At 44.1% G+C, this 26,397-nt stretch overlaps 1 protein-coding gene across 1 annotated transcript in view; it reads left to right on the forward strand.

Moving 5' to 3' along the window:
- LOC106130047 (neurofibromin) overlaps window positions 1-26,397 on the forward strand; it is an 82,197-nt gene that overhangs the window by 48,731 nt on the left and 7,069 nt on the right. Inside the window, exons 51-65 of the mRNA XM_060953031.1 lie at window positions 1,645-1,724; window positions 2,697-2,830; window positions 3,347-3,487; window positions 6,941-7,020; window positions 7,563-7,738; window positions 8,610-8,725; window positions 9,389-9,479; window positions 10,247-10,317; window positions 14,006-14,098; window positions 20,255-20,362; window positions 21,017-21,146; window positions 22,329-22,404; window positions 23,039-23,126; window positions 23,681-23,779; window positions 25,256-25,400. Coding sequence (XP_060809014.1) covers window positions 1,645-1,724; window positions 2,697-2,830; window positions 3,347-3,487; window positions 6,941-7,020; window positions 7,563-7,738; window positions 8,610-8,725; window positions 9,389-9,479; window positions 10,247-10,317; window positions 14,006-14,098; window positions 20,255-20,362; window positions 21,017-21,146; window positions 22,329-22,404; window positions 23,039-23,126; window positions 23,681-23,779; window positions 25,256-25,400 — 1,628 coding nt within the window. The remainder of the gene's footprint in view (window positions 1-1,644; window positions 1,725-2,696; window positions 2,831-3,346; window positions 3,488-6,940; window positions 7,021-7,562; window positions 7,739-8,609; window positions 8,726-9,388; window positions 9,480-10,246; window positions 10,318-14,005; window positions 14,099-20,254; window positions 20,363-21,016; window positions 21,147-22,328; window positions 22,405-23,038; window positions 23,127-23,680; window positions 23,780-25,255; window positions 25,401-26,397) is intronic.

Raw genomic sequence — 26,397 nt, forward strand, 5'->3', positions numbered from 1 at the left:
GACATACCCGATTGTGATTGGCTGTCCACCTGGTGAGTGTCACTGTAGCACCCCGCCTCCTCACACGGGGGTTACTGCCGCTACAGTCCCTGGAGACGATCTGCGACGCGCTGCTGGAGATCATGGAGGCCTGCATGCGGGACATACCCGATTGTGATTGGCTGTCCACCTGGTGAGTGTCACTGTAGCACCCCGCCTCCTCACACGGGGGTTACTGCCGCTACAGTCCCTGGAGACGATCTGTGACGCGCTGCTGGAGATCATGGAGGCCTGCATGCGGGACATACCCGATTGTGATTGGCTGTCCACCTGGTGAGTGTCACTGTAGCACCCCGCCTCCTCACACGGGGGTTACTGCCGCTACAGTCCCTGGAGACGATCTGCGACGCGCTGCTGGAGATCATGGAGGCCTGCATGCGGGACATACCCGATTGTGATTGGCTGTCCACCTGGTGAGTGTCACTGTAGCACCCCGCCTCCTCACACGGGGGTTACTGCCGCTACAGTCCCTGGAGACGATCTGCGACGCGCTGCTGGAGATCATGGAGGCCTGCATGCGGGACATACCCGATTGTGATTGGCTGTCCACCTGGTGAGTGTCACTGTAGCACCCCGCCTCCTCACACGGGGGTTACTGCCGCTACAGTCCCTGGAGACGATCTGCGACGCGCTGCTGGAGATCATGGAGGCCTGCATGCGGGACATACCCGATTGTGATTGGCTGTCCACCTGGTGAGTGTCACTGTAGCACCCCGCCTCCTCACACGGGGGTTACTGCCGCTACAGTCCCTGGAGACGATCTGCGACGCGCTGCTGGAGATCATGGAGGCCTGCATGCGGGACATACCCGATTGTGATTGGCTGTCCACCTGGTGAGTGTCACTGTAGCACCCCGCCTCCTCACACGGGGGTTACTGCCGCTACAGTCCCTGGAGACGATCTGCGACGCGCTGCTGGAGATCATGGAGGCCTGCATGCGGGACATACCCGATTGTGATTGGCTGTCCACCTGGTGAGTGTCACTGTAGCACCCCGCCTCCTCACACGGGGAGAGACTGCCGCTAGAGATATGTTTGCCTGAATGTGAAGGTTTCCTCATGATATTTCACTGACTGTAAGATTTTGGTTGCGCTGTGCCTGTGATTCTCGGCTCACCTTAGAATAGTACCACTCCATATCTTTCTCATGGATGTCGTAAAAGGCGACTAAGAGAAATGCTACTAAGCTTGGGATAGTTCTTGATGGGCTAGTAAACTGTCACTATTTGAATCTCAATTCCACTATGAAGAGTTACAGCTGAATGTGGTGTTTCAGTCTTTTCAACACTGTTTGCTCTATCTACCGGCAAGTGTCATAGAGACGTAACTATATGTATGTACACGGAAAAAATACACAGATTCAGTTAGTCTCGAAGTAGGTTCTAGACTTGTTTCACGAGATAACGTTCAACGATACTTTATTTTATAAAATAAAATAATACTGATATATCTAAACATATAAGGCCAAACAGAAAAAGTTAGTTTCTCGTCATGTCCTGGCCTTGGATTCGCATCCAGAACTCACTGCGTCACATACGAGCGCCCTACCGCTGCGCCACAGAGGCCGTAGATAATGATGTAGCTCACAGATTTTTGTTCTCGACAGGACGTCGCTGGCGAAGAGCTTCGCGTTCTGCTTCAACCCCGCGCTGCAACCGCGGGCGCTCATCGTGTTCGGATGTATCAGTGAGTATAAAGTAATAGAATAGAATACATTTATTTTCAAAATAGAATTAAAAGTATCACTTATTGACGTCACATCACTTAAATCTAATTATAACTGATGCCGCTTCCGAAGCACATGTGTAGAAGAAGCGGCGGCACTCTATTTGAAATTTTGAATCTCAATTCTATCACTAAGCCAAAAACTGAGCGTAACCTATCAGCTTATCAATACTATTAGATCTGTCTACCCTTGTATCAATGAGTGGCCAACGTACTATGTAACACGAACAAAATTCAACCCAGAAACAATACAACTAACATTTTTTTTCTATTATTCCTTATTAAGAACTAACATATTTTAATATTGTTATTTTTTTTCTTTTCTAAGGTGACGTGTGGTGCCCGGCACCGATAGAAAAAAGTATCAGACCATTCCATCTCTTTCCCATGGATGGCGTTAAAGGCGACTAAGGGATAGGCTTATAAAATTGGGATTTTATAAGCCGATATTTTCTTTTAGGCGATGGGCTAGTAACCTGTCACTATTTCAATCTTAATTCTATCATTAAGCCAAAATCTGAGCGTGGCCTATCAGTCTTATCAAGACTATTGGCACTGTCCACCCCGCAAGGGATATAGACGTGATAATATGTATGTATGTTTTTAATAACAAATTAAATAATAACAAATGATTTTAGTTTATAATGCATTACCTGCCTCCGTAGAATGACACGCGCGACGCGTTTATTATCGCGCGAGAAGCCACCGCTGTTTCCCTCTTTTTTATGACGTTAAACGGGACAGATATAGTTTAACGCGCGTTAAAAACGGGTGCCACACTACGGGGGCTGCAAAGCCTACTGGACCGCTTGACCGAATCAAGAGTGTACTAAATAATTGACTCTTTCGATTGGACACTACACACAGTCATAGGATTTTCAATTAAAAAAAAATATATATATATATCTATATCCACGTTCATTTATTTTTCAGGTAAGAACGTAACGGACGATGACATGAAACAACTCCTCAGAATACTTGTCAAGGCGCTGGAGTCTTTCAACGACCTCGCACTGCTTGAAGCGCTCATCATGTGCCTGACAAGACTTCAACCTTTGTTGCATCCGGTTAGTTTAGAAAATTAAACTCTTTCTCTCTCCTCTTCTATTTCTCTCTCCTTCTTCTTCTCTCGTTCTCTTTTCTACTCTTTCTCTCTCCTTCTTTTCTTCACCTCTTTATACTTTCTTTAGCCATTTCTCTCTGCCTTGTCTTTCTTACTTAACTGTTTTCTGCGAAATTTTTTTTATTCACCTCTCTCTCTTTCTCATAGCATGAGAAAAAATTTACCAATGCACCTTTAGAACGTAGTTTATACTATGTAGTATTTTGATATCTTTTGGCCAATGTTTGGCTCCTGCTTGGTTTCCTTCCACCCAAAGGTTGACAGGAATGTTTTGTTACTCTTTTGGTTACTCTTATGGTGCAATAAAGTTTATTCATTTATATCTATCTATCAATTTTTTATAGTAGGTGGCAAGTGGAAAGAGGTACTCTCTGCCTACCCCTCCGGGAAAGAATCGTGATTTTATGTATGTATGTATCAATTTTTTCGACATGTTAATATCATTTAATAATGTTTCCAGGAATCACCCATCCACAAGGCGTTGTTCTGGGTGTCGCTGTCCGTTCTGCAACTGGACGAGCCCACATTGTACGCGGCCGGGTTGGCGCTGATGGAGCAGAACTTGCACACTCTCGATTCTCAGGGACAATTCGATACCAAGGTCTCTTATATAAATGTTATTTTATCTTATAAAATATCTTGCAGTGTGGTTCCCGGCGCCAATACAAAAAGAATAGGACCACTCCATCTCGTTCCCATGAATGTCGTAAAAGGCGACTAAGGTATAGGCTTATAAACTTGGGATTCTTTTGTTAGGCGATGGGCTAGCAACCTGTCACTATTTGAATCTCAATTCTATCAATAAGCCAAATAGCTAAACGTGGCCATTCAGTCTTTTCAAGACTGTTGGCTCTGTCTACCCCGTAAGGGATGAAGACGTGATCATATGGCTCGACCGATTCTTATGTAATTTTGTGAGAATATGAGTAGGTTTGAGTATCGGCCAACATCTATTTTAATGCGCCTTAGTGATAAGGATTGTCCATACTTAAGTTTTTTTTAAATTCGAAATTGCTTAGAAATCTTTCTAGCTCAGACTTCTCTACTGTTCTCAATTGTTCAGATCCTGAGCGGGCGACAAACCACTTCATTGATATCCTTCAATCAGCCGTTACTGCACATACATTCGTAGTTACATCATCACATCGCTACAAAACTCTCAAGCCCTGGATGACACATGGTCTCCTTAGATGTATAGTCAACAGAGACAAAATGCATAAAAATATTAAAAACGATCCTGATAACGAGATTTTACGTACAACCTACTACCGATATCGAAATTACTGCAACACTTTACTCAGAAATATTAGGAAAAATTACGAAAAATCTTTACTGCTTGAAGCAGGAACGAACTCTAAGAAATTATGGAGTGCAATAAAAGACGTCACAAATCTAAACATAAACCAAACTAGATCTAGCGAACTTCTCCAATCCAAACCCACTCCCAAAGAAGCGACAGATTATGTTAACACTTTCTTTTCAGAAATGGGTAAGTCACTCGCCGAGGATATTCTATCTAAGAGCCATTCTCGTCCCTCCTGTCTTAGCTCATTAACTCCTCCCACACTTGATTCGTTCGTGTTACTAGAAACAACTATTGACGAAGTGGAAAACACCATCCTGTCTCTGAAGGAGAGTTGTGCTCCTGGCTGGGATAACATATCCTCTGCCTTGTTGAAGCGTAATTATGGGACACTAGCTTCACCTATAACTCATATATGTAACCTCAGTATATCGAAAGGTATTTTTCCTTCTGCCCTTAAAAAGGCTATTGTCCATCCGATCTTTAAGGGTGGGGACCGGGGCCGTGTCAATGATTATCGTCCCATATCAATTCTTACTGCATTGTCCAAGATCCTGGAGCGTCTAATAAACAAGCGTCTCGTACATTACCTTGAAGACAAGAAACTACTTTCATCCAGTCAATTTGGCTTCAGACGTCAGAAATCAGCATCTGACGCCGTTCAAGAACTCACAGACCACATCGTCAGGAATTTGGACAATCATAATAAATGTTTAGGAGTTTTTTTGGACCTTGCAAAGGCATTTGACACGATCTCGGCTCGCACCCTGCTTGATAGATTGGAGGCCTTGGGCATTCGGGGTAGTCAACTTGCTTTATTCCAAAGCTATCTCAGTGATCGTAGCCAGTGTGTGATCATTGATGGGCATTCCAGCTCATACTTACCAGTCAGCTATGGAGTCCCGCAGGGGAGCATTCTTGGACCCACCCTCTTCTTAATCTATATCAATAATCTCTGCTCCCTCAAAATACCTAACTGCAAGATCATTTCTTACGCAGACGACACTGTTCTCCTCTTCTCTGCCGATTCCTGGGAACAGGTCTTTAGCTCTGCTCAAACTGGATTCGATAGGGTCTCTGACTGGCTACGTAACAATCTACTTACCCTGAATGTTCACAAGACTTGCTACCTGACCTTCTCCATATATACTACTCCTCCGCAGTCGATTCCTTTCAAGCTCACTGGCCACTCCCATCCCTTTGTATCTTCTGATCCTTGTTCTTGTCCCAATTTAATATGTGCAAAAACTGTTAAATACTTGGGCATAACATTAGACGACAGACTAACCTTCGATGCCCATATTAAAACTACGGCTGGCAGGGTCCGAAAACTCATGTACGTTTTTAAAAAACTGCGACATGTAGCAGAGGTGCACGTTGTCAAAATGGTATATACCGCACTCTGCCAGTCCATACTCACATACGGTATCGTGACTTGGGGCGGTGCCGGCAAAACCCACTTGCTTAGTCTCGAACGTGCTCAGAGGGCGCTTTTGAAGGTGTGTCTGTTCAAGCCTATTCTATTTCCTACTCGTGACCTCTATCAGCAATCCAAAGTTCTCACTGTACGTCAGCTGTTTATACTAAATTCCATCCTCAAACAACACCTAGATAAAAAAACCATCCCTTCCCGTTCTGGCCGCCGACCTCCGTTAATTTTGACAACTGCCTTTCAAACTGCTTTCTCCCACAGGTTTTACTGTTTTTTAGGTCCCTACCTCTATAATAAAATTAATCGTAACTTACAGCTTCACTTGCTTTCAAAGTTTGTATGTAAAATAGCCACTATAAATTATCTCTCAGGTCTTGACTATGATAGTACAGAAAACCTTTTACAAACACTTGTCTAAATTTAGAAATTAAGTTAATTAGTAATTACACATTTATTTTTCATTCAAGTAACTTGAATAAACCCATGTAATTATTAGGTAGATTTTACTCATAAAATTCTCCCTGTGAAGAGGTTTCCCTTTATATCTAAATAAGTGAATACTTTGTTTTTGGTTTACAATTAACTGTCTGATTTATCCATGTATTTGTTTTTTTTTTTTTTTTTTTTTTTGTTTTTGTAAAGGGAAACCAATCTACATTATTATTGGCAAAACCATAGTAGCTACTTTTGTGCTGTATACACTTCGTGGGGAGAGGCTGGTGTACTGAGATACAAGCTCTGCTTAGTTCAGACACCAGTCTCTCACAATCTTAAATAAGTTAAACCGTGTAATTTTTACTATAAGTCTGTGTCATGTTTAGATTGTGGAGAAAAATAAAGAAATTTGAATTTGAATTTGAATTGAATATTTATATGGCAAAACAACGTTTGCCGGGACAGCTAGTAATAAATAAATATATACGGGACAAATTACACAGATCGATTCAGTTTCGGAGTAAGTTCGAGACTGGTGTTACGAGATACTAACTCAACGGTCAGCCAAACTGCTGGCTCTGTTTACCCCGAAAGTGATATAGATGTGATTGTATGAATGAATAATTATGTACTATTTCTTGTAACTGTGTAAATTTCTGTGCAATACAGATATTACAAACAAACAAAAATGCTTTTTACTTACATACATACATACATAGAGTCACGTCTATATCCCTTGCGGGGTAGACAGAGCCGACAGTCTTGAAAAGACTGATGGGCCACGTTCAGCTATTTGGCTTGATGATAGAATAAAAATTTTAATTTTTAAAATGCTTTTTATCTTGGGTACAAATCAAGATTATTTTTTTACTAATTGTACGCAGTCGCTGGAGATATCGTTGATGGAGACTAGGGATCCGTTGGAGTGGCATTTCAAACAGCTTGACCATGCGGTTGGATTGAGGTGAGATATGTTTGTTGAATTTATCTTTATATGCAGGTAAAATAGGTAGGTTTTTTTTATTTATCTTTTCTACATTATTTTATTATTATTTATATTATTACATTATTTTATTTTTATTTTTATTTATTTATTTATTTATTCTTCCTTACTTACTATATACTTTCTGTACCGATTTTATAATTGAACTTTGTTATATTTTAGTAAATAAAGATTAAAGGTGAGGGAAAATTGCCTTAGAAAATATGTACATATTGCGTCTTAAGGTTTACTATACGGCAAAATGAAGCATCAATAAGTATTTTGGCACACTGTATATTTGAGTATGACAGTATGACAGTCGGCCGTCATTACGTCATTAATCAGATTATCACACGAAATGGCAAGTTTTCTGTTCCTCACACATGCGTACAACGCCGCCATTACGATGCTTCACTTTTTTAAGCCACACATCGTCCGCCTTTTTTGCTACGTCTATCTCGTTGGCCGAGGGTAACTGGCAGAAATTGAAAAAAAAAAACAAAAAATATTATTTTTTTTTACAGTTTCCGTTCAAACTTCCACTTCGCCCTGGTCGGGCACCTGATCAAGGGCTACCGGCACCCGCTGGCGGCCACCGTGTCGCGCACGTGCCGCGTGCTGTCCGCGCTGCTGGCCGTCACCGCGCGCCGCGACCGCGACAAGTTCGCCGTCACCACCGACACCGTCGCCTACCTCACTGGTACCCACAGCCGGCTGCTGTCTCACACGCCGCGACCGCGACAAGTTCGCCGTCACCACCGACACCGTCGCCTACCTCACTGGTACCCACAGCCGGCTGCTGTCTCACACGCCGCGACCGCGACAAGTTCGCCGTCACCACCGACACCGTCGCCTACCTCACTGGTACCCACAGCCGGCTGCTGTCTCACACGCCGCGACCGCGACAAGTTCGCCGTCACCACCGACACCGTCGCCTACCTCACTGGTACCCACAGCCGGCTGCTGTCTCACACGCCGCGACCGCGACAAGTTCGCCGTCACCACCGACACCGTCGCCTACCTCACTGGTACCCACAGCCGGCTGCTGTCTCACACGCCGCGACCGCGACAAGTTCGCCGTCACCACCGACACCGTCGCCTACCTCACTGGTACCCACAGCCGGCTGCTGTCTCACACGCCGCGACCGCGACAAGTTCGCCGTCACCACCGACACCGTCGCCTACCTCACTGGTACCCACAGCCGGCTGCTGTCTCACACGCCGCGACCGCGACAAGTTCGCCGTCACCACCGACACCGTCGCCTACCTCACTGGTACCCACAGCCGGCTGCTGTCTCACACGCCGCGACCGCGGCAAGTTCGCCGTCGCCGGCACCGTCCCGTACCCCCCACAGCATGGGGGTTAAACATCACACGTCTCATACTGAACCAATCTCAATTTTTTTTTCCGTAATTCACTAGCCCCGCTATTATCGCATATTCCAAAGAGATTTTCGTGACTATAATATCTTGTGCAGAGCATTTACTTTTTTCATTAAAATGACCTCGTTACTCCATGTTGTTTATAATGTGCGAATTTAAACGTATATTTATATAACTTACGTTTTCAGCCCTCGTTTGCGTCAGCGAAGAAGTCCGTTCACGTTGTCACGTGAAACACTCTCTGCCAAAATGGCTGCCAGAGAGTTGTGACCACTACTGTGTCACCGAGCATGACCATCAACAGGTATTGTACATATATACTTCACGTCTCTGTTACCTACGGGGTGGAGAGAGTGAAAAGTAACGAAATGGCAATGTTCAGCTGAACGGTTTATTGAAGTTTGAAGAATTGACATTTAAGTTCATCTATTATTTAGTTTCTTGAAAAATTCTCCTAAAATCAGATCATTGTAGTTCATTAATCAATATCATATCGTAAACATACGTTGTTACCCTTATATTACAGATATATGATATAACATTCTCAAAAATTTAAAAGCTATGTTAGGATGAAAAGATGTTAGGATGGTTTGGAGATGTCGAAATATTAAATGACAGATGGACAGACTAAAGAAAAATGAATTTATCAGGCAGAGCTGTCTGTAAAAGTGGGACATGGCCGGCTTCGTCGAACTTTCAAGGGCCAAACTTCGAATGTGTTAAAAAAGGGAGATGTTAGGAGTACCACCTGTAATGGTCGATAATGCATGAAAAGAGTAATGAGTGTGGAGGAAGCGGGAGAAGTCTATTAGGATCATAGCATGCGGTAATCCATAATAAATCATTCATTCATTCATTCATTCATAGTCTTCGCCCACATTAATGGGAAACAGGAGTGATAGTATGTACGAGTATGTATGTATGATATAATGAAGTGATCGAGAGCCATGTGTATTGTGCTGCGCAGGCGTCGCTGCTGATGCAGCCGCCGTGCGCGGGCCGCCGGCAGAAGTCTTGGGACGTGCTTGATCAGGCCGCCATCTCCTCTGCGCATGGAGGTTAGTGCTGAATTTGTCTAATTTGGCCTAAATTCACAAAATCAACCGACAATAGGGATGATGACGAGGTTTTAAAACAATATAAATTTGTTAATAATGTGTAAAAATAAACCCGATTAAAACTACATTACGTAAATTTTTAGTTTACATTTTGACGCCATATATGTTTTATATTCATTAAAAACTCAAAAAACAGAAATAAAATGTACCTAACATCTTTTATTAAGACATCGTATGTCACACTTAATAAGCGTTTTGTGTTTGACGGCCTTTTGTTTTTTCACCGCTGCGCTGTTTAGTTGTTATAAAACTAAATTAAAAAACAATAAAACAGTAATTTGTCATTATGCCTGTTGTCTTTCAATAGTAATTATTATTTTACATATTTTACATCCTCACCTGACTCAGGAGGTGTGAGGTTATGACTGCGGTGATGGGACTTCAGGATTATCTGGATTGAATAAGCCAGGTTTTAACACAAATCCACTCCCATCTGACCTCCACAACCATTGCAGGTTAACCTACCCCATTTTGGATCATGGTTGCACATCCAGTTGCCTGAATGTTCAGATTCCCTCACCTTAAAAGCATCAGTTAGTATTCAAACTAATGTACATAACTTTGTAATAGTCATCGGTACATATCTGAAGTCGAATTTGTACCTGTTTCTGAACACGCATCACTCATTTTAACCAATTCGACCTTGACCGACCTTGACCTTACCGATTCGACGGGTGACGCTCTGACAACATAACCCCCATTTCCAGGCAAATCCCCGACGCTCCAGCAGTCCTCCAGCGGCGGCCACAGCCCCCACCTGGCCTCGGTGACGCACCAGGTACGTGACGTCACCGCACTACGTACACGACCCAATGTCGGTGTTTAGGCAATGCCGCCGTCTGTCGTGGGAAAGTACTTAGATATGAAAAGGGTTTATGCTTTCAATATTATTGTGTGACGTTATTTGTGATGTAAGTTTTGGTTCAAAAGGTGAATGATTCATTCAATTAATCAATGATTTGTTAACGTTAAAACAAGGTAGCCAATAAAAACAACAATACGAGGTTTCTTTTATTCAAAAAATTAATTGACTTTAAAGTATAACAGGAGAGCTGCATAGAGCGAACTAGAAAATTTCGACGGTTACTAAATGTTCAATTATTTCATTTCTATCTTCTATAACTTTTCCCATAATTTGGTACTGTCAGATTCTCGTTCTTGCTTATTTCTTTCAATCTGAAGGGGGATCGCTAAGGAGCATATCAAGTTTCAGATTTCCACAGCCATCCATTTCGTCTGCGACTTGTCTAATAGTCACTTTACCACCGGCGGGATTTTCCAGTAAAAAATAACCTATGTTACACTTGAAGGGTTTGTCTGTCTCTGTGCCAAATATCATCAAAATCAGTCCTGTAGTTTTTGAGTTAATTCGTAACAAAGAAACAAAAATACAATTCTATTCCCTTTATAATATTTTAGTTATGAATAAAAAATTTGAATAAGGTTCTTTCCCACACAGACATTGAGATTGGCTTCTTAGCAACAGGAGAAAGCTTTTGTATCAGAAATCGTGCGATCATAATATCTCTTCTAACCATAGTTTAGTTGGTACTCTGTTTTTGTTCATTTCTGATTTCGTGGTGGGCGGAATGTTAGATGATAAAGTGTTTGTGTAGTGTGGCAAATAAATAAATAATTTGTCATTTTTACAATAAAACAATACATATTCTATAATTATCTATATTAAATTTTGGTGTTATATAGACGTTTTGTTATGTGATTTTGAGGGTCAACTTTCTAGTTTGGTTATATTTAATTGCTTGAGCAATAAGGCCTTTCAGTGATTTATAATTACAAATTTGATGCAATAAAAACACACAAACTTTTTATTTAATACATAATATCGGTTGATAATAGCCTACTACATGATGTTCATATATCTGTTTATCTTAGTTTAAGAGATATAGTCGTATAACAACTGATATTGAGACTTAATGAATTGAGAACATGCCGCCCACCAAAATAACAACTATTATCTTTCTTCCAGTATCTAGGACACTACAACCATCCTACTGACCACGTTGTGTTTTTTCACGCGTCTTGTCTTGGAATTCATCGTTCGTATGCATTGAATAACGTTCGTGTCACCCCGCCGCCGTTTACGCCAATATCCGTTATCGTTATTTCGTTATTGTTTAACTTGTGTGTCACGTGATCGGTATTATTATTTATGTTATTTTAAATACTTTTATCTTTAATAATTTTGTTAACCGTTATTATAACCATTAATAACGTATTTTTTTATTGTTATTGTACTTTATTTGTTTTGTATTACAATGACGTGTCAAATTCATGATCACTGACACTTAAAAAAAATAACGTTTATTGCGTAAATGTAACCCTTTTTCACTGTTCGCGACGGTAACCGTTAACGGTTATCAACGCGTATGTTTTTATGCTTTTGCATCGCTTAACGATATATAGACATCAGCTAGAATGCTTTTCAAAACCCAGCGTTCATTTTCTGTGCCCACTTCCAAAGATACTATCGGACCACCGAGGGTAATAACGTGTTTTCGTTAATAACTTTTAATAACGTTATTAACTTATAATCGCTGTAGCTTTCAAATTAGATAAATGGTATGAGGTTGTAACTCGGTAAAATTATTTTAATGATTAAATTTTGTTTAATAATATTTTTCAAAAATAATAATTCCTTTGTGATAACGGCTTTTGCGATAGTTCGAAGTGAATTATTTTAAAGTTTCACGTGAATAGTTTTAAATCTTAGACCCCCTTTAGTCTCTTAGACCCTGCATGGTTTATTAAAACCATTCCCTGCGTGATTTATTACAAGCAAAATATTCCAATATTCTCATTCTGTTAGATTTTTTTTATTTTAATATTACAAGTGATTATTTCAAACTTTTCCCAGATTATGACATTTTGAACGTCAGAATTTTTGCTTGTAAAAAGAATGCTATTGTTTACTTTAATAGTAGCTACTGGCTGGAAAGGTACTCTCTAACACATGTTTAAATTACGTAAAAAAAAAGGATTCAAATGTAAAAGAGTCTCACCAAATTGTATTTCGTTCATGCTGATTGGTTGACTCAATCATGATTCCACTTTCAATTGGTTGGCGGAACAGTAAATTTTTGGTATTGGCCGATACTGCTACCTTCAGTTTCTACATACTAGATGGCGTGAGCGTCGCACGCAGTTGGATCGACAGTACGAAAATAATTTAATTTTTCGTAAGCCAATAGCTACTAACGTGTAAACTATGCGCAATCCAGGTCCATTATTGACGAATACGCACTCAGCACTTGACACGCAGTCACACTTGTACAAAACTGTACCAAACGCACTATAAAGTTGAATCTTTCCAAATAGTGTGTTATCACGTTAGCACTTTTGAGTCCACGTGATATGATAATTAGGTTAGTTTAAGTTAGAATTTGTATGATGCGTCTGGTAATGCGATATCCTTGGTGACATACTGGTCCTCTCAAATATGAAATACTGGACACGTTAAAAAGAAATTATTAAATAAAATCTTTGACAACTGAACAGCTGTGATGAATAGAGGAGGTTATGATTCCAGCTGATATGTACCTTGGGGATTGTACATATGGTTAAGATATCGTATCTTATCACCATCTCCAAAATTCTAAACTCTTAGTTTACTTAGGGTATTTTTACTCATTAAGGATAAAAATATGTTAAAAAATAAAGATATTTTCTATACTTAGACCCGATGGGATATCACGATGGGAGTGACCAGAAATTATTAGCAACATTAATAAAATGTGATCCACAGAGAGGCTCCACGAGCCTGGAGAAGGCTAATTGGTGGAAAAAATCTGAAACAAGAAAATGAACCCAAATTTCTACAAAGGACTAAAAATTCACTGTACATTATCTATAACTCACTGTATAAAAATGGCATCATTCTTATGCACCAACATCACTCTTTTTGCGGAGAAACGAACACGCATAACAACATACACTATATGCTGATTTAGCAAAGACCAATCTAACACCAAACAAAAGCTTCTGAATAGAAGATCTTTAAATTAGCCGCTTTTAAATATGTCCCCCAGTTTTCCATTTTTATACAAACGAGTATTTGGTCCTCATGTTTCTTGCGATCCGTGAAACGTAGAGTTAACTCAATGAGGTGAAATAACAAATTTGACGCTCTTTGCCTCTATGCTATCCTATGTGTTCGCTACTTTAAGTAAATTATGACTTGCATTTTGTAATTTCCTAGACGCCTTTGTCGCGTCTGGAAACTTCACATTGAATATTGATTTTGTATTGAATACTTTTAAATCAAATTTTACTGCCTTCTCCAAATTAATTTATTCTATCACATAACCTCATTTTCGAAGTCCTTTTTACAAAATCAATAATTTTCTTACAATAAAGCTTCATTAAACTAACTCTACGTGGAAGATTGCAGCTCCCTGTATGTTCCATACATTATTTACGGCGAGCACTAACGCCACCTCTCGGCGCAGGACAGCGAGGGGCGCGCGCACAGCATGCAGCACGGCGCGGCGGGGGACGCCGCGCGCGCCGAGCAGGGCGGCGACGCCGACAGCGGGCTCGACGTGAGTATGGAGCGGGAGCGATGGTTCGGCTCGACCGCCACCAAAGGGAAGATCTCCCGCCAGGCTGGTGTGATGATCCGATCCGTGGTTGTCATCTGATGTCCTGCACGACGTCGGGAATCAGCATCGAGGCGGGCGCCTCCTGGCTGAGAAATCAGGCGCTGTCCGTTAAAACGAACAGGTCCTTGAGACGTGTACTTACACAAAAGATGCTTTGGTTTGTTTTCATCTCGCGAGTCGACTCAGCGGGCTGTAGGGCCGGCGAGCGTTCTCAGCGACGTAGAGAAAACAAACCTAGTTGTCTGAGTCAGATGGGGTCTCTATGAGGTCTCTAGCGTACTGCTTGGCGTCGGGCGGTCTGGCGTGGAGGGGTGCCAACTCCTGCACGTATGGCATAGTCGACTCTCCCGTTCGCTGGAACTGCCTAGTAGCTAGATGCCTAATAAAGGCGTCCAGGCTCTCCATCCGCAATCCCTTGTGAATCACGGTGTTTCGCACATAGCGCGGGGCGTCAGTAACTAATCTAAGTGAAATCGCCTGTTGTGACTGCAGTTGGTCTTTACGCGTCTTGTTAAGGAGCGCGTACCAAGCTGGGGCGGCGTAAGTTAAGCGGGGGCGTATGTAGGTTTTATACACACCGAGTTTCACGTTCAAGGGGAGTGCGGACTTAAGCACAGGATGCAAGAGAGCTCGCGCAGCGCGTGTAGAGTTCACAACATGCTTGACGTGTACCTGCATCGTCAAATACCGGTCGATATGAACGCCCAAGTACTTGACGTTGGGGGCCCACTCGATTACCTGTCCTTGAAGATGCAGGGGGGGCGGGGGGCGGGCGCGGGTGATACAAATCGCCTGCGTCTTCGCTACGTTGACGGCTAGCCTCCAACGGGATAGCCACTTTGGTATCGCGTCTAAAGTCCTTTGAACGGCTCTCACGGCGTACTTCACGTTGACATACGACGCATAATACGCCGCGTCATCCGCGTAGAGCGCCAAGTGAGTGCCTCGTTCGACGGGGATGTCATCCGTGTACCAAGAGTAGCAAATAGGAGAGAGACAGCTCCCTTGCGGGACGCCTGCCTCTACCTTACGTTCGCTTGATGTAGCGCCCTCGACTGCGACTCGGAATCGTCTATCTGAGAGGAAGCTGGCCACGGTCTTGACGACTCGACGAGGAGTCGTAGAGGTGGAGAGCTTGTAGACTAGACCTGGATGCCAAACGCGGTCAAACGCTCCTTCCATGTCAAGGAACACTCCTACGGTTTTCTCCCCTTTGTTGAAAGCAGCCGTCATGTGATGGAGCACCCTTGTGAGCTGGAGCGTGGTAGAGTGGCCGGCTCGAAAGCCGAACTGCTCGTCTCTAGGAGTCAGATGAGTTGTGAGATGTTGCAATAGCAACCTCTCGAACAACTTAGAGATGGTAGCCAACAGCGTTATGGGACGGTAGCTTCCTGGAAGCAGAATGTTCTTGTTTGGTTTGGGAAGCATAATGACCTTACCGATCTTCCAGTTGGAAGGGAAATGGCCGGTACGTAGGATTCCATTGAATAGCCGCGTCAGTACCGCGATCGCTCGCGGTGGTAAGTGACGTAGCGCTTCGTTGGGGATGCCGTCGATACCGGGGGCTTTGCGTAGCTTCAGTTTGAGAATCATTCTCGAGACTTGGCCGGGGGAAAAGACTATGGGGTCTTCGTCCGGGGTAATGGGACGCTCGAAGTATTCGTCCAGGAGCTTCTGAACCGTTTCAGCGTGTTCAGTGTCGGCTGAGGGATTCGGTCGAAAACGCTGTTCGAGATTATCTGCGAAAATTTCGGCTCTATCATCGGCGCGATAGCGGGGAGCGCCATCGGCGGCCAAGAGGGGGCGGATGGGTAGAGACTTGCCGGCGAGTTGCCTACAAAGTCTATGGATGGACGTCCAATCATCACTGGCCTGCTCTATCACGCGAAACCAACTGTCGCTGGACTCTGTTTCCAGGGCCCTAGCGATTCGCTCCGATAGAGAATTGACCTGTGTCTTGAGGGACGGGCATCGGGTTTGCTGCCATCGTTTACGCAGGACTCTCTTTTTGGCTATCATCTCTCTGATGTAGGACGGGAGGGGACGGCTCACGCGGGTACTCACTCTATCTGTCGTAGCGAGACGCAAGGCTTCCTGCAACACCTCACACGCGTGGGCGGCGAGTTGCTCTACATCTGCGATGTCGCTGACCGGTCTGGATTCAAGATGTTGCTCTACATGCGCGCTGAACGAGTCCCAACAGATACGAAATCTGGGGGGAGGGGTAGGCCTTACGGTATGGGCTGCATCCACTGTGACGAGGACAGGATGGTGGTCAGACTCCATGTTGTCCTCCAGCACATCTGTAGTGATTACGGTGGCAGCTGGGAAGCCTCTCAGGAGCGTCAGGTCGATTACGTCTGGCGAGAATGCGGCTTGGTTGGGATAGTGCGTCGGAACCTCAGCACCTCTCACCTCGTAACCATTCCTTTCAGCGTCGTCGAAGAGGCGGCGTCCACTGGAGCATATGCGCGTGGAATTCCAGGCGATGTGCTTGCAGTTGAAGTCGCCAGCTATAATCGTCGGCAGCGGCGAGTCCAGTAGGAGATGGACGTCAGCCACTTTCAACGTAGAGCTCGGCGGCTTGTAGAGTGCAAACACACGAATCGGAGAGCCATCGATACAGATCTCTACGCCCAGTGCGTAGAGCGACTGAAGCTGCACATGTGGTATCGGCTGATGAACTATGTTTCTTTTAACAAGTATGGCTAACCCGCGGTAGGCTAGCCCCGTTACCGAAATCTCATCCTGCCGATAGACATAGTAATTTGGGAACTTCAGTTGGTCTGCGGCACGCAAGTGCGTTTCTGAGATCAGTATGATGTCCACGTTATACTCCCTTACCACTGACTTCAGAAGGCTGCGTCTCGTCTTGGAGAGTCCACTGGCGTTCCAGTGGATGACCCGTAAGGACCTATCCATTGAGAGGCAGTAGTGTAGCCATTCCTCTGAGCACAATCGGGACGATATCTTGACCGGACTGGTACGCGGTCAAGATTTCGATTAGGAGAGTCAGCACCGGCTCTACGGCGTCTGACCTCCCTCTCGGTCTGTCGTCCTTACCCTTGCGGTTGGCAGGCTGCGGCATCTGAGGATGGGCGGGCGGCGTCGGCTGGGCGGCCGCCCGGGCGGGCGGCGTCGGCCTCGACTTTGCTCCTACCACTGCGTCTACGCTCTGTGCTATCACGGCGGGCTGCGCATCCTTCGGCTTCGGCTGTTGCGGCTCGGATTGGGGTTCGGTCGCTTGCGGCTTCCTCCCCCCCCTCCTGCGGCGTCGCTTGGGCTTACCGGATCGCTCCGTGGGGGCGTTCGCTTCGGCCATCAATGTCGTGGGCGGCTGCGCTACTACGGGCGCGCGACTGTTCGGGGCGGTCAGCAACACGGTCCCTGCCTTTTTGTTCCGCAATTCCTTGCGGTACACGGGGCAGGACACGTAGTTCGCTGTATGCGGGCCCTTACAGTTCGCACACGTAGCGGGGGCGTCGCGCGGGCGGGGGCATTCGCTAGCGAAATGCTCCTCTCCGCAGCGGACGCAGGCGGCGCGCCGGTGGCAGTTGTGTGAGCTGTGTCTGAACTGCTGACAGCGGTGGCATTGGGCTGGGCCCTGCTTACCTCGCCAGACCTCCACTTTGACTCCGGGCATACAGAGGAACTCCGTCAACTCGAATATAGCCGGTGTGGTCTCTGGAGTCTTGCGAAGTTGCACGAAGAAAATGCAACCCGGTCGTCCCTGGCGCGCGCGAATAGGGCGCGCGTACTCGGGGTCGAAACCTAGGTCGCGCAGCTCCTCCATAATAGCTTCGGGCGGCGTGTCTACGGGCAACCCGCGGATGGCGACCTTGAGGCTCCGCTCGGCTGGTAGAGAGTAACAAAACCATGATAGGCCTTGCTCCTTCTCTAGTGTCACCAGGTACCGCTGGATCGCGCGGAACTCCTCCTCCGTGCGCGGCATGAAGCGCACACCCTTACCAAAGGGGCGCGCGTTCGGCGCGTGACCGAGCTTCCTTTTCAGTTCCCTGAAATGGTGGGCCCAGTCCGGGAGTTGCTCCACGATCAACGGCGGGTAGCGGGGGCGCGGGGACGGCTTCGTCCCGGCCGCGGGCTGTGTAGATGCAGAAGGGGATGAGGTGGGGGGGGGCCGCTGTGAGGCGGCGGGCGAATGCGGCTGCGGCGAGGCGGGGGGGGCGCCCCGCACCGACACGGGCGGGGAGCCCCGCGGCGCCTGCGCGGCTGCGACGGCTGCGTACGGCAACGTCTGCGGCGGCGGCGGCGGCGGCGACACAACATCCATGCCCTCAGGCGGCGAGACGCGCGCTACAGGGCGAGGGGGTGTGCGGGGCGCGGGCACCGGCGCAAGTGGCGACGGCTCGTCTACCGGCGGCGTCGACGGCTTCCTAGCCCAGACGGGCGCCTGGGTGGCTGACGGTCCGCGCGGCGGCGAGATGACTCGCGGCAACGCGACGGACGGGCCCGGCAGGAAGGCGGACGAAGCGGGGGGCGCTCTCTGGGCGGGCGCAGTGCGATGGCGCAGGCGTGGGTCCCTCTGCGACAACGGGAATTGTGCGGGAGCGGTGTCCTCGGCACTGAAAAACTCCTCTCCTCCCGAGTGGACAGGGGATGGCGAGGGCAGAACGGCGGCGGGGGAGGGGGCGTTACCGGCTATAATCGCCTCCCGAATTAGTGAAACGGCTTGCGGCCGTTTCACGTATTCGAGGGGGTTGTGAACCCTCGACGGCTTAGCGTGCAGCTTAGCCGGACGCCGGGGGGATGCGGGTTGGGCGTGCGCTCGACCGGGCTTCACCGGGAGCGGCATCGCAAAATACTTCAGACACGAGGGTACTCGCGTGTGAAATAATTTTACGAGTACCCACCTCCTGGCAAGGCCACCTTCCGAGACCTAAGCCTCAAGGAAGGCAGCCCTGGAAGCAGAGGCTCTCCCGGTGGCACTAAAAGGGTGAGGCACTTACCGCGGAATACCGACGAAAATACCCCTGGGATCCGAAACGGGGCACCCGGTAATCAGTGCCCGGTGCGACCTCCGCTGCACGGGAGGGGCCGGGCAAAAGACACCGTGTCCCGGTTCCGGGGGGTAAGTGTCGCAGAGACAGGAACAAAAGTACTCCCCGCCGAGTTCCGCACTCACGCGATCCACTTCACACACGAGAAGGGCTACGCAGAACTCACCGAAACTCGCACCTGTCGCACTGAGACGTCCGGAGCGCTCGACCGCGGAGCCGATCCTGGTGTGATGATGTTGTGTCGTAGGTTGTATATATTGCTCCAATCCGTGAAATCTTTACTTGCGCGATTTAGGTTTTTCGCTGTTTTAGACTGACAGCGTCGCGTGATTTCATTTTTGTGACTTGTGGCGTAGACGTGTCGCCACAGAGTATATATGTCTTTAAAATCAAAGTTTAGGTCCAACAGCGCCATCTAATTATTGCAGTTCAGTAGAGAGGTCTGCTTAGGACGAAAGTCTGGTGTTTATATATATATATATATAATAGACTTGTGTGCGTTTGACCACAATGACGTAATGCGAACATTGAAAAGTAAAATAAATGGTTATCTCTTGAAAAGGGGCATGAAACATCTTCGTCTTCATCCTAAATTACCATCTGGTGTGATGGAAGACAAATGTCTAATCCAAAATTGAATAAAGAAAAGATGCTGCATGCATGCTTAAAGAGTGCCTATTCACTCTTACCTTATGTGTATGACTTGAAAGTGAGTAACAGAGAGAGGGCGGTAATTGTGTCAATTTCTTCAGGATGATTGGGTTCCAAGGGGGATAGACCGGAGCGGCACGACGTCCCGAGATGGATAGATAGATAGATAAAACTCTTTATTGCACTACCTATAAGAGTAAAAGAAACAAAACAGCACAAAACAGACAGAGACGGCACAAAGGCGGACTTATCGCTAATGCAATCTCTCCCAGTCAACCATTGGGTGGAAGGAAACCAAACAGGATATTGGCGTTGGCGCAGAACAGGATAAATAAACAAAGGAGTTTCATTTTAATTACTATCATTTGTCTAATTTTTTTTTTTACCTACCATTTTATGTATATGTATGTATCGTTTTTATGTTAAGGTGGTGGAAGATGACGGCCGCATTTCACCGAGCAGTACCGATGACGTCACGGAACGACCCTCCTCCACCAAGTCCGGGGACAGTGACTACCCGGAGACTTCCACCAAGGTCAGATTTAATATATGTATATGACGGGACAGACAGAGCTAAAGTGTAAAGACTAGAAGATCGCTGACGTAATGATAGAGTTGAGATTTAGGAATAGTGACAGATTGTCTAATTGTTAAAGAAGAATAACTTTACGTAATTATACATCAAATCACGCCCCTTCCCGGGAGGGGTAGGCAGAGAATTTTCACTAGAATTATAATCAACAAACTAATATTACCAGAATAAATGAATTGATGAAGGAAAGTGAGTCTTGGTTATGTGTTACAATTTACAAATAAAAATATTTTATTTTTATAATGTTAGTAGTTTGCCGTGTGGTTTCCGGCACCAACATATGTCGTAAAAGTAGACTAAGGGATAGACTTATAAACTTGGGATTTTTTCTTTTAGGCGATGGGCTAGCAACCTGTCACTTTTTGAATCGCAATTCTATCATTAAGCCAAATAGCTTGACGTGGACGTTGTCTCTGTCTACCCCGCAACGGATATAGACGCGATTATGTGTGTGTGTGTGTGTGTGTAATGTTAGTAGAGATTTGCTTGATATGACAGTTTCTATTTTGAAAGTCGCTTCGTTTATTTGTTAATATGAATATTTTTAATAAGTTTATTTGTTACCTGTGAAAATTTTGTTGTATCACGACGTCACAGCAAGCGTCAACTGACAAAGAGTCGTCGAGTCCGGAGTCGAACAGCCTCCTCGACCCGTCGGTGCTGCAGGACTTCACCACTCAGGCGCTGGTGCTGACCGTGCTCGCGACGCTCGTCAAATACACCACAGGTCACTCACTGACATGTATACATATTTACCTTTTTAAGGCTTTAGTCTAAAATGATTTATTTATCAAAATATTACAAAATATTCACAACAGCTTCGTCAACATCAAGGTAATACAAAATAGAAACAATCACCAAACAAACAAATACATTTAATCAAAACCCATTAAACTTGCCGCATTCCCTTTTTGGATAGCTATGGAGAGCCTTTGCACCAGGTACCATCCCGAGCGGTAGTCATAACCACGTGCCCTTAAACGCCGTCCTATCTCACCAATAAAGAGCCTCGCCTGAGGACACCATGGACCGGCTGTTTCTACGGCCACCGGAACAAACTCATACTGAGTTGTTAGAACCGAGTCTTTAGTCTTGCTTTTCTGGGCTTGCACATTCACCATGTTTGGTCTCATCACGTACTCAGTGTACCAAATCGACATGGTACAGCTTGGTTTTGGATGTCATCGAGAACTCTTACGGCAGATCTGCGTGGGCTGTAGCTTTGGGATGGATAATTCTAGCATGTGTGCATGGTTACATAAACAAACTACATACATACATATAATCACGTCTATATCCCTTGCGGGGTAGACAGAGACAACAGTCTTGAAAAGACTGAATTGCCACGTTCAGCTGTTTGGCTTAATGATAGAATTGAGATTCAAATAGTGACAGGTTGCTAGCCCATCATAGCCCAAAAAAGAAAACCAAGTTTGTAAGCCTATCCCATAGTCGCCTTTTACTGACATGTTACCCGGTTTAATGGAGAAGCGAATCTTTTATGGCGTCATTATGTCCTCTCACTTGCACGCTATTGCCGTCTTTACTCACACACGGCGGTACTGTATGTAAAAAATTGCTGCTGTATGTTTTGTTATTTTTTTTTATTTCGCGTGGTGATTGTATCCTTTAAATAAATCGAAGAAGAATAAATATATTGAACTAGCTGTCTCGGCAAACGTTGTTTTGCATTTTGTGGGTATGAAAAATAGATGTTGGCCGACATTCATTCATGGCAATTTCGGGTACTCTTGACCTGACCCTTTGCCAGGACGTCCTTAATTTGATCAAGATACGTTCGTCTAGGTCTTCCCGCTCCGACCTTTCCCTTCACACTCTCCTACTAAATCGCAATCACTATGTTATTTCTGATAATTAAATGAGTTTCTCAAACAAGTGACTGTTTCAGATGAAGACGAAATCAGGATTCTGTACCAGTACCTGGCCGAAGGCTCTGTCGTGTTCCCGAAAGTGTTCCCGGTCATGTGAGTTCTCATTTATTTGTTACTAGCATTTCCCATGGGAATTTCTTTAAAGCTTTTTATGGATGTCGCTTGAAGCTTAAAATCCTTTTTTTTTTTGGGATTGGATTTTCGTTTTCTTATTGTCTACCAATCAATTTGAAACGAAAATATTTTTTTTTGTATGTATGTTTGTAAACTTTTGAACCGTTGGTCTGATTTTGATCTGAATTAAGTTTTAAATTCATATCTATCGACTTTCTTTTATTGCTATCTATATAGTAATTAGAAGTTCTTTGTAAGTTGGGTGATACGACATTTGACTCACTGTAGTTTTTTTTTTTTGCTACTATAAATTCAATTTTTTATTCATTATCATGGGACATTTCAAAAATCACTTAATTATTGTCATATCTTTTGGTTTCACAACAGCGTCAGTGCAGAAGAAGCGATAACAATCTGCACAGTAGCATTTTAATTAATAACGTCAACTGCAATATTATCCGAACTTAGAATTGAAATAGAAGTGTGGGAGAGAGAATACATTGTTATGATTAATTGAAAATTAAATAATAAAATAATTATATTTTACCAAATTGTTTGTCGTGTTTATTATTACATACCTTTATTACATACCTTTATTTTCTCATCATTACAGACATAGCCTGTTGGATATGAAGATCAACCACGTCCTTATGCATTGTCACGACCAACTTATACTCAGCGCCGTGCAAAGCATCATACAGGTGCGATAACATTATATCAGTCAATATTTTGTCGTGACAGTCTTTATATCACAAATTGAGAAAATAAAATAAAATAAATTGAGACTAAATTCTACACACATATATACAAACATACATATAATCACGTCTATATCCCTTGCGGGGTAGGCAAAGCCAACAGTCCTGAAAAGACTTGTTTTTCTTTCTTCGTTCTGCTGTTTGGCTTAATGCTAGAATTAAGATTCAAATAAATAAGACAAAATAACTAATTCTTATTTTTGCCTCTTTTATTATCTAGATATATTTCACTATCAATTACTAAAACACGTCATCATTATGCGTTAGTACATACATACATACATACATATAATCACGTCTATATCCCTTGCGGGGTAGACAGAGCCAACAGTCCTGAGCGGACTGATAGGCCACGTTCAGCTATTTGGCTTTAAGATAGAATTGAGATTCGAATAGTGACAAGTTGCTAGCCTGCGTTAGTAATTGATGAATATACATACAAATGTATGTTATCAATGCAGGTATACAAATTTGTGTATGATGTGAACAAATTCCAGAACATGATAGCTTCGGAGGACGCGAGCCAACAGCAGCTGCACTACATGCAGAGCTGCGGCTTCGGGGGGCTCTGGAGGTTCGCCGGGCCCTTCACCAAGGTACCGTCACCGTTTCATCAGCTTCACCATTACTGGAATTGAATTTTAATTTATAACATACATACATACCTACATATCATCACGTCTATATCCCTTGCGGGGTAGACAGAGCCAACAGTCTTGAAAAGACTGAAAGGCCACGTTCAGCTATTCGGCTTAATGATAGAATTGAGATTCAAATAGGGACAGGTTGCTAGCCTGTCGCCTAAAAAAGAATCCCAAGTTTGTAAGCCTTTCCCTAAGTCGCCTTTTACGACATCCATAGGTAAGAGATGGAGTGGTCCTATTCTTTTTTGTATTGGTGCCGGGAACCACACGGCACATTTAATTTATAACCCTACAAATATCAAAATATCGTATTGATTTCTTTTCATGTAAGAATTTTGAGGACACATTTAGACCACATACAGAACTCACATGCCACATTTCAAGTGTTTGACAAGTCTTAGTGGTTTGGGCTGTGTCAGAAGGTGTTCTCTTTTAAGTATGTAATGAACTCTTTGGCTCATTATTGGAACTCCTGAGTGTCTGATGATGTGTGTGATTGTCATGTGTCAATTGTGAACTGAAGGGTTAAATAATATTGTCGAGAAATGTTAAATGCCGTGTGGTTCCCGGCACCATTACAAAAAAGAATAGGACCACTCCATCTCTTTCCCATGGATGTCGTAAAAGGCGACTAAGGGATAGGCTTATAAACTTGGGATTCCTCTTTTAGGCGATGGGTTAGCAACCTGTCACTATTTGAATCTCAATTCTATCATTAAGCCAAATAGCTGAACGTGGCCATTCAGTCTTTTCAAGACTGTTGGCTCTGTCTACCCCGCAAGGGATATAGATGTGACCATATGTATGTATGTAGAAATGTTATAAACTATAAATGAAGAAAAGCCGTGCAATATCTTGAGTTATGTAGGTCCATACAAGAAGAAATAAAAGGAGGTTTGTCGTCTCCACGTTTTCATTCCAGAATGTTTTTACATCGGATCGGAATTGCATAGGATATAAAAATTGTACATATCGATAAAATTACATAACAACGCCATCTAGCGCGAATCGGTGGAACTGCAACGCTGTCAATACATATCACGTTGTATGTCCACTTCTAAGTAGTGCAGATAAATTAATTAGATGGCGCTGTCGATAGACAAGAAATATAATAGCCAAAAAAGTGAAATATTGCTGTACAAAAACTTAACAGAACCCTTAAAAACTTGGTTTTGTTTATAGCTCCTGTTATCACTATACGTAGGTCGGTTTGTATTTGATAATAGTGCATTATGAAATGTGTAAATATATAATATAATAGCTTTACAAATGATATCAGAAAATGAATACATACATGCATAAAATCACGCCTCTTTCCCGGAGGGGTCGGCAGAGACTACCTCTTTCCACTTGCCAGAAAATGAAAATGTAAATAAATGTATTATAGAAAATGTATTCATTCATTAATTCCTTTTTTTTTACCCCCAGAACCAGTGCACAGCGGAGAGCAGCGAGCTGTTCGTGAACTGCCTCGAGGCCATGGTGGAGACGTGCCTGCCCGGCGGCGACGAGCCGCTCGCCCGGGCTCCGCCCCCCGACCCCGACAATCACGACCACGACCACAGATACGCGGGTAATATACTTCAGCTTCTGTAAATAGTGGCTGGTGAACTCGGCTCTGTGTTGTTAAACCACACGTTTGTTACGTTTTGACAATTATTAAGCGATACGAAGTATCCTATGATAATGAATAAAAATTTTGAATTTTGTATGACCACAGATACGCGGGTAACATACCGAGTACTTCAGCTTCTTGTTTGCAAATAGTAGTGTCCGACCGAAGCTTCGGCTTCGGCTTCGGCCACCTTCGGCCAAAAAATCCACCTTCGGCGAAACATTCGGCTTCGGCCCAAAATCCGGCCGAAGCCGAAGGTTTCGCCGAAGGTCCGAGCGACCGTCGAGATTGAACGAACTGTTACGAAAGTCATGAGGCGGCGGGGAGTCACTGTCAAAATATCACATTGCTGATTGCATGCATCAAAACAAGTCCGTACGTGTATTTAAACGAGTGTTTTTGTAAGAAATCAAATCATTATTTTTACCAGTAGGTAAATCACAAACTTTTATCTATACATATAATAAAACAGTAAAAATATTTTGTCTGTACATTTAGTATTTTCGACTGAAATGGATAGAGGGACACTTAGAATGAATAATAGAAAGCAAAAATATTTTTTTTTAATTTCTTGTCTGTCTGTCTGTATGTATGATCACGATTATCTCCGAAAGTACTAAACCGATTTACTTCAAACTTTCACCAATTGCTTTGTTTTAACTCAGAATAACATTTAAAGTTTGTTTCATCAAAATCGGTTCACAAAAAAAAAAGTTATCGACATTTGAATGAACTCAAAATGTTATGTTACATCTTGCGCCAAATAAAGATTTTTCTTTCTTTTCTTCTTTCTTTCTCAAGGCATCAGTATGCCGGCAAATAAGTTACGAAATCAAAAATTCAAAGTCATTTATCATTATACGACGGCATTATACCTATAACATATAAATATAAGTGAAAGGCGACTAAGGGATGGGCTTACAAACTTGGGATTCTTTTTTAGGCGATGGGCGAG

This window comes from Amyelois transitella, chromosome 30 (genome assembly GCF_032362555.1).
Source record: "Amyelois transitella isolate CPQ chromosome 30, ilAmyTran1.1, whole genome shotgun sequence".
NCBI lineage: Eukaryota > Metazoa > Arthropoda > Insecta > Lepidoptera > Pyralidae > Amyelois > Amyelois transitella.